General features: G+C 48.9%; 1 protein-coding gene across 4 annotated transcripts in view; it reads right to left on the bottom strand.

Moving 5' to 3' along the window:
* Nucleotides 1-236: 236 nt before the first annotated feature.
* Zfp92 (ZFP92 zinc finger protein) overlaps nucleotides 237-8,476 on the bottom strand; it is a 29,984-nt gene continuing 21,744 nt past the window's right edge. Inside the window, exons 3-6 of one of the 4 annotated variants that reach the window (XM_050125049.1) lie at nucleotides 8,037-8,103; nucleotides 7,594-7,720; nucleotides 6,100-6,198; nucleotides 237-5,729 (exon numbers count right to left, since the gene is read on the bottom strand). In XM_050125049.1, coding sequence (XP_049981006.1) covers nucleotides 4,534-5,729; nucleotides 6,100-6,198; nucleotides 7,594-7,720; nucleotides 8,037-8,069 — 1,455 coding nt within the window. In that variant the 5' untranslated portion in view covers nucleotides 8,070-8,103 and the 3' untranslated portion in view covers nucleotides 237-4,533. The remainder of the gene's footprint in view (nucleotides 5,730-6,099; nucleotides 6,199-7,593; nucleotides 7,721-8,036; nucleotides 8,104-8,476) is intronic. The other 3 variants (XM_050125054.1, XM_050125050.1, XM_050125051.1) reach the window with 3 other exon arrangements.

Here is an 8,476-nt window from a genome sequence, read left to right as displayed (position 1 = left end):
AGTTACAACTTCCCCCACACTAGGGTGGTTCCACTAAGATAGACACAATAAGTGCCGATGAAGGCAGGGGAAATTGGACCTCTCATACAACAGCTATTAGGGATATGAAATAATGCGAGTGCTTTGGAAATGTTTGGCAGTTCTTCCCCAAAGTTAAACAATGTGTCACCATGTGAACCAGCTCTTCCACTCCTAACAAAGCACTCAAGGGAAATAAAAACACGTTCACATTGGAATGTGCATACAAATACTCATAGCAGCTTTATTTGTCTCAAACTGGAAAGAATGTAAATACTAACTAACAGGCATCAACAGACATTGGGGGGCATGTATACAATGAGATAAATACCAAGTGTGGATATACACACAAACACCTGGAAATATCTAAAAAATGGCACCGAGAGACTAGACAAACACTGTGGAAGTCCACTTACAAAGAAGGTAATCACCAGTGATGGAAAGCAGTGGTTATAAGGACGGGGGCACGGAGGAGCAGAAAGGAGGAATTATAAGATACTGAATGTTTACTGACTTGACAATAAGGATGGTTTTAAGGGTACAGACACCCATCACAATCCATCCACAATGGCACACTTTAAGCTGTATATACCCCTACCAATCTACCAAAGAATGTTAATGAGTCAGGAGGCCTCCAAATGCACAGTAAGCCTTCATTTCTGCTCTCACCATTCTCGGGTAATGGAGAGAGACCAGGCTTAATCAGTCCTATTGAACACAAAAGGAGGCACTGTTCTCACAAACATGCAAGGCCTTGAACTTGATACAAATGTAAAAAATCTTCAGAAGCCAGGCATGGTGGCCCAAACCTGTAATTCCAGCACTTAAGAGTTAGAGGCAGGAGGGTTAAGAGTCGAAGGCCAGTCTGGGTTATACAAGCTTAAAACAACATCCCCCAAAGAAACCCCCTTACAAAGAAAGTGTCCAGGAATCTCAGAGGGCAATTGTTTTGTGAAATCACAGATGAATTGGGGCTCACAAAAACATGAAGGCAGCTAGAAATGCCAGGGCTAGTGGGGACTCAGAGGAAGGTGGCTGGGGTCACTCGAGTCCTTCCTCTTCTTTCTCACTACCTCTTCATGGTGGCTGTCTCACTGCAGAGATTTCACAGACCTCCAAACCATCTAAATGACCAGAGTGGCTGGTGAGGTGTGCACTCACACCCCATATCAGTTCTCATTAACACTGACTTCATTTCTTGTTTAGGAAAGTTGCTCCTCAAATGGAACCAGCTAGGGTCTGACTTCCTACACATGGCATCCTAGGTGCTCCATACTCTACAGTAATTGAGCTCCCGACTCAGGACTGTCCGGTCCTGTGTGCATTCTAGGCTTCCCTAATACACATCCTCCCCACTTCCAACCAAGGCACTTTTCAGCAACCCCCCCCCCACACACACACCTGAAATCCCTTATATTCTATTCCTTGCCTGGAAAGCTACAAGGTGGGTGCTTTCATGCTGCCTGAAACTTGGTAGCAGAAACAAACAGAAGGCAGGCATTGTGGTGCCTCTTCTGAGACTGATGAAGTTTTCTGATAAGGAGCCTGTTGGGCAATCCTGGTCTCAGAGTTGCAGTATGGGGCCCTGTGAAAAGCCTGCACCCTGGGCAGACTAAGACAGGCCCTCCCACATGGGAAGCAAGCCCTCCCCAATAACTCTAGCATCACTGGGCTCTTTCTAGGTTAGAGTTGACTTTTGCTTGTAACCTTGAACCCACTACCTGTCTGTTTACTTTAAGCCCTCTCCACATGGGGGAGCACCTTTCCAAGTAGCTGTCGGCTTTTCACCCAACAAAGATGTTGAAAATTCCACCTCATGATAAATTAATTCCGAGACGACCATCTATGAGTTTCCTGGGACACTGCTAGGCCATTCCCACAGCACCTGAAAAGCAGCCAAAGTCTTTTACAAGACAAAAGGGTAAAGTTTGGTGGGGGACAGGAAGAGGAGGAACTAGAAAACAGCAGGGATTCTGATAGTTTAAGCTTTTATAATCTAGTTGCCCCTCAAAACACACAAATGAACGATCAGCCCCATTCCCCATCCAGTTTGAGGGATGAAGCACAGGCTTCAGGCAGGAAACAAGGAAAAGCACAAGTGTCCCTCTGGTGACTTTGACTTTCTTCCAGGAGAAACCTGTTCTGTTCATTTTGCATACCTGATTAGCATACCTGAGAGAACTCACTACTTTGCTTGCTGAAAACATCTAGGAACAGGAACTGAAGGAGGAAATGGACCAAGAGCTCTGCTGCTATGTATGTAGGCAACCAGTGGAGACCCTGAAATGCTCCAGGATCCCCACTCTGAAGGGCTCTACAGCTCTCCCTGCAGACCCACTTCCTGCTGAAAATGCCTGTACATGACCCTTCCTCTAGGAACTCAGCCTTGGGTAAAGAAGCTGGTGACTGTCTCGGAAGATAGGCATCATTCATTCATTTCCTGGAGCCATAGAAGTGAACACCCAAGAGTATGTGCCAGAGCTTGCACAGAGCCTCCCACTGTGGGCACCTGCTCTGTGTGAGGCCTAGTAGATCGAGCAATTACTTTACCAGGGACTTAAAAGACACTGTTCCTAGCATTTCTTTTTCTATTGGGAAACCAAATTGACGCATACTCTGAACTGCTTCCATGAAGTCAACCACTACATAACTCAAACCCAGCAGATCAAGGGAGCAAGGCTCTTTCACTAGTACCCAGGCATGGGGCTTGGAGTGCAGACACAAGGCTGAGCAGCTGCAGGCTCACAGACAGGAGAACAATCACAGGACAGGGAGACAGGGATCTACTGTAGGACACAGAGATAACAGCAAGTTACAAACTGGGGCTTTACACAAAACATTTTATATACATAAAATCTCTCTCTCTCTCTCTCTCTCTCTCTCTCTCTCTCTCTCTCTCTCTCTCTCTCTCTCTCTCTCTCTCTCTTTCTCCTCCCTGTGTATATTCTTATGACCAGGGCTCCAACCAGCCAGCATCCTGGGATGCAGCTATCTTTGAACATCACTCAGGGGAGGTGCCACCACTCTTTCTTGGAGTGTACAAGAGCTGCCTCCACTTCACCTGTACCAACAAACTGCCCCCAGGGCAGTCTTTGGGACAAAATCTTTCTCTCCTCTGGGATAGGAGAGGGCTGAAAAGTAGTTTGCTACCCAGGATGCTGAGCTGAGTATGCCAAGGGACAGGTCTCCTGGGGGCAGCACAGGTGGAATAGGACTGCCACTGGCTTCCTTGGCAGTAAAGTGCCTTCTAAAGAGCCAGCCAGGCTTAAGGGAAAGGAGGTGGGGGTTGTTACATCATCATTCAGGGCTAGGTTTGCCACCATGCACATCAGTCATGGGTTGGAAAGGCCCCTTCCTTCTGTCCAAGCTTTTCTTGGGGGAGGGGCAGGGATGGGACACAGGGCCTGTAGTCTGCTAGGCACATACTCCATCTCTGAGCTACGCCCTCTGTGTGAGGAATTTCTATAAAAGATAAATTCTCCAACACTCTCACATAACAAAAATCTCCATTTTCAACTAATGGTATCCCCAAATAAAAGCACATCAAAGTAATGGCAACTTTAATATGCTAAGAAATGTCATCTTAAAGATAACTGTCTGGCCAGACTCACTACAGGGGCCACCTAAGTGTGAATTCTTAATCTGCTGTCACCACACAGTGGTGGCTTAAAAGGGATTAGCAGACAAACTGGAAGCTTTAGGCACTGGAGCAGGGGATAGGAATGGCCAATGTGGCCTTCCCTGAGTGGGAGGGGAGGAGACTGAAGCCAGCAGGGTGGTGGGGGTACAAATGCTGCCAAGTCTTACTTAGATCCTGTTCCTGAGAGGGACCAGAAAAAAGGGGCTCCATTCCCAAAAGGAGACATTCAGGGTCCCTGGGTCTTAACCTCTCTGCAAGATTTGGTACAGACCCTCCAAACAGCAGCAGGGCCACATACACAAGGCCCAAGTTTTCACAGACAGTCTAGTCTGCTTCAGAACAGCAGGCTAGTTTATAAACTTTTAATGGAATAAAGTGCTTTTAGTATATTCTATCTAGAAACACAAACATCTATTAATGGGAGGCAACCACCCCCACTAACACATTAACAAGAGAAAGGACACACGGGTAATCCCCTGTAAACTTCAATGTAATTGTGCTTAGAGTTGGCTGGACTCTGCTCCTTCTTCCTCAACCACGTCAAGCAATTCTCCTGTGAATGGTAGAGACCAACTCTGTATTATGCAAATCTGCTGCCCTGGAGACCCCATTCACACAGGCACTCATTCACCCAAGCACACACAGGAGTACCCTGCCTAGGCTCCTTGAGGAGCCTTCCTGTGCAACCTCTAGGTATCAATTGGATCATCCAGGACTAGGGAGGGAGCCCTTCCTTTTCAACTCATCAGGGAAAGAGTAGGGCAGATTACACTGGGTGGATGGGTGGGGAGTACCCTGTGTTTCTGAGTTACTTCTGTTTCACACTGGGGAAGGGGGCTACCCTGCCATTCTGAGTTGCTGCCCTGTTTCTGGCCTCAAGGTGAGGATGGGCCCTGGGCCTTCTCAGCATACAGGAAACTTTCACTGCTTTCGCTGCCGTTTCCTTCTGCGGGCTGGGATTCCAAATCCTGGCTAAGCAGCGACCTCTCCTCCGAACCTGAGGTACTCACAGTAATCGACTTCTGTTTCTTGTCATCTTCGTCGTCATGAATGCGCAAATGGCGACACAGCAGCAACTTGCTCTCGAAGACCTGGTCGCAGTGCTCACACACTTGGGGCTTCTTATTGGCGTCAATGAGCTGGGGCTCGGCCGAGCTGCCTTCCCCGGCTTCCTGGGACCTGTGGGGCCCGCGCCGATGCTCCAGGAGCATGCAGCCGCGCCGAAGTCCCTTTAAGCGGCCACGACGCACCCCACCATGCACCACCTGGTGCTTGAAGAGGTTGGCCCGGCGACCGAAGGCCCTGCCACATTCGCTGCACTCGTAGGGCTTCTCGCCGCTGTGCACTCGCTGGTGCTGGCTAAGTCCTGAATGGCCGCGGAAGGCCTTGCCGCACTCCTGGCACGAGAAGGGCCTGTCGCCGCGGTGGCTGCGCTGGTGGTGGATGAGCTGCGAGATGCCCTTGAAGGCTTTGCCGCACTCCTGACAGATGTAGGGTTTCTGACCGCTGTGGGTGCGCTGGTGCTCGATAAGGTTGGAGCTGCGGCTGAATGTCTTGCCACATTCACCGCACTCATAAGGCCGCTCGCCGCTGTGGATGCGCGCATGCTCATGCAGAGCGAAGCGCCGCCGGAACACCTTCCCGCACACTCGGCACACGAACGGCTTCTCGCTGCTGTGGATGATCTGGTGCTTGATAAGGTTGAAGCTGCGCGTGAAGGTCTTGCCACACTCCCCGCACTCGTAGGGCTTGTCACCACTGTGGATGCGCTGATGCTCCAGCAGTGCCCAGTTCCGCCGGAACAGCTTCCCGCACTCGCTGCACTTGTGCGGTTTCTCGCCGCTGTGGACGATCCGGTGCTTGATGAGATTGGAGCTGCGGCTGAAGAATTTTCCACACTGCTGACAGAGATACCGTTTATCGGTGATTCTGGAGCGCCGGTACCTTACAATGGAATTTGGCCTGAAGTCGTGAGGACGTCTCTGCACCATGGATCCCGAGGTGTCTCCGAGGAGCCCTCTTCCAAAAAGTTTCGGCCTTGAAGTCAGCATCTTGCTCTTTATCCCATTTCCTGTAATGACAGAGCCACAGACTGTCACTTCAGGTTTTTTTTTTTTTTCAGAGTGCTTCCCCCTCTTTCATTTTCCCATCAAGAAACTGCAGAATAAAACACCACCACCACCACCACCACCACCACCACCAACAACAACAACAACAACAACAACAACAACAACAACACATCAGGCAGGCAGAAGGGAGAGTTTCTGCTCTTTCTAGAGGGCAGTAAAGTCTCTTTTCACCCATCCCCAGCAAGGGAGGCTAACACCCATCACTAAAGAGGACATTTCACCCAAAGTTTCAGTATCTACGCCACTTTCCTTAGGCCAGTCCTTACTTTTTACCCTTGCCACTAGCAAGCTGGCTGAGGGTGTCTTGCTCACCAGCACAGGATGCTGCTGCAGTCCCCATTCTGTCTGCAATCCAGGGCTTCTCCCCTCGCTCCAGCTGGGACACCAGGTTAGGCTTAGGGAAAGCAAACCCTGTTCACAGAAATGAAGAAAATCAGCACCTTTCTAGCTAAGGGCAGAATTTTTTTTTTCCGAGACAGGGTTTCTCTGTGGCTTTGGAGCCTGTCCTGGCATTAGCTCTTGTTGACCAGGCTGATCTCGAACTCACAGAGATCCGCCTGCCTCTGCCTCCCGAGTGCCGGAATTAAAGGCTGCGCCACCACCGCCCAGCTGGACAGAATAATTTTTAAACAGAGTTCAGCCTGTGTCTTCAGAGAGCAAAGACCTCCTCAGAAAGTATAGCCAAGAAAGATTAGCCCTTGTCTTGTGCTTGGGGGCAGCATGTTTCTCCACTAAAATTCAAGTGAAGCCAGGCGGCGGTGGCACACACCTTTAATCCCAGCACTCGGGAGGCAGAGGCAGGCGGATCTCTGTGAGTTCGAGACCAGCCTGGTCTACAAAGCTAGTTCCAGGATAGGCTCCAAAGCCACAGAGAAACCCTGTCTCGAAAAACCAAAAAAACAAAAAACAAAAACCCTCAAGTGAAAATTCCAGAAGTCTTATGGGAAGATGTGTCCCCAACTTTCTCTTGATGGTCAAAGAGAACCTAGGGAAGGAACCAGTCTCCCTCCAAGGGGTCAGATGAGACATTGGTGGTCTGTAGAGTCAGAAAGAAAATGGAAGAGGGCTCATTCTCACAAATCCTTACCCAACTCAAAGCCAGCCAGGGAGCCATCTCAGCTAGAAAGATGCCAGAACAGAGGACAGCCCCAGCTTAGACTCTGTTCATTAGAGGAAGAAGTTGGGACTCATTACTCTTCTCACTCACTTCCTGGTGCTTTTGAGTTCATCCACACAACCTGTGAATCTTGGTTTTGCCTGGAACTGGCAAGATGGACACCCTCTTACAGATGCACAAACACAGGAGCGTGGAGCATGTTGAAGAAAGAAGAGAGCAGCAGGCTGGAAGTTGCCCCGGCTCTTGCCTAGATGTCTCCAGGCTTGGAAACCAAATGCACTGCCTGGCCCTAGCATGGGGCCTCACAGGCAGTGGAAGTGGAAGATGTTGCTAACTTCTATAAAGTAAGTTGAATGTCAAATACATCTGCTGTTAAAAATAAAATGAGTCTAAAATTCTGCAAGTAAATATTCCTGTATAATAGGCATCTGTTTATCAATAGAAAGAAATTTTTGGGCAATCTATGATTTTATGTGCAAAATAAGTCTGAAAGGTCATACTGAATTTATCCTGAACATTTACAAGTCCATATTATTCTTTTTGATACCACAGCTGATCTACAAGGTATGGGTCAAATAAAAAATGTACTTATTCTTGGGTTCATAGCCATCAACAAGCAAAAAAATTCAGAATTGGAGTCCAGAGACAGTAGGTGGGACTGGGTGTGTGTACATGGTAGGGTCACTTACCCACTGACACCAAATGGCTGTAGTTCTCCAGCATCACCTGCTTGTAGAGCTTCCTCTGTTTGAGATCCAGAAGCTTCCATTCTGCCTTTGTAAAGTACACAGACACATCCTCAAAAGATATTGGTACCTAAAACAAGCAATTTATGTAGTAGGGAATTAAATTCCAGGTTAAGTCTAGTTGAAAACAGTAAAACATGGGAATCCCCCTGCCTCAAGAAAGTTCAGCAGTCAGGAGAGAGTCAGCAGCAAGTATTAGTGCCACAGGAAAGAGGAACAGACAGATGTTGAAAACCTAGCAAAGGAAACTCAGGAAAGCAGCAAGCCACAGGGGTTGGGGGCGGCGGGGATGGCAAAGCACTCTGCTGGCCTGAGACATCCAGGGCAGCAGAGGGAAACTGCTCTGGGCAAATTCGGGGACAGTAAGGGGAAGGCTGACTACTTACCTTGGGCTTTGCTCTCAGAAGACTGGCTGCCATAGTCAGGACAATCACAGAGGGCACAGCTGAAAGGCTGAGAGAAGAGCAAAGAGGGTCAGTGAGATCAGGGTGGCTCGGTGCAGCCAACCTCAGCTTGTTTCAAAACCTGCTTTATTTTTCTTGCCAGAGAGTAGCAAGGTGAGACAGTGAATGCTGTGGTGTGTGTGAATGAGGTATGTCCCAAAGAAAGGGTGGGTTTCTTTCCCAGAGGCCAGTTTCTGCACCCTCCTTGGAGGACGAGGCAATGGGTTTTCTCACTCTGGAAGCTTCACCTAGGCTACAGATCACCACACTTTCCTTATATCTTGATGGGGCCACTGCAACAAGGTACCTGCTGCAGGGGGCTTAAAACCATACATACATATTTTCTCCCAGTTCTGCAGGTTGAAAGCCTGAGATCTAGGCGC

This window comes from Alexandromys fortis, unplaced genomic scaffold (assembly GCF_014885135.2).
Source record: "Alexandromys fortis isolate MF-2015 unplaced genomic scaffold, M_Fortis_MF-2015_v1.1 scaffold_225, whole genome shotgun sequence".
Classification (NCBI taxonomy): domain Eukaryota; kingdom Metazoa; phylum Chordata; class Mammalia; order Rodentia; family Cricetidae; genus Alexandromys; species Alexandromys fortis.
The sequence above is the reverse complement of the archived record's forward strand: the minus strand, read 5'-3'. Positions and strand labels throughout refer to the sequence as shown.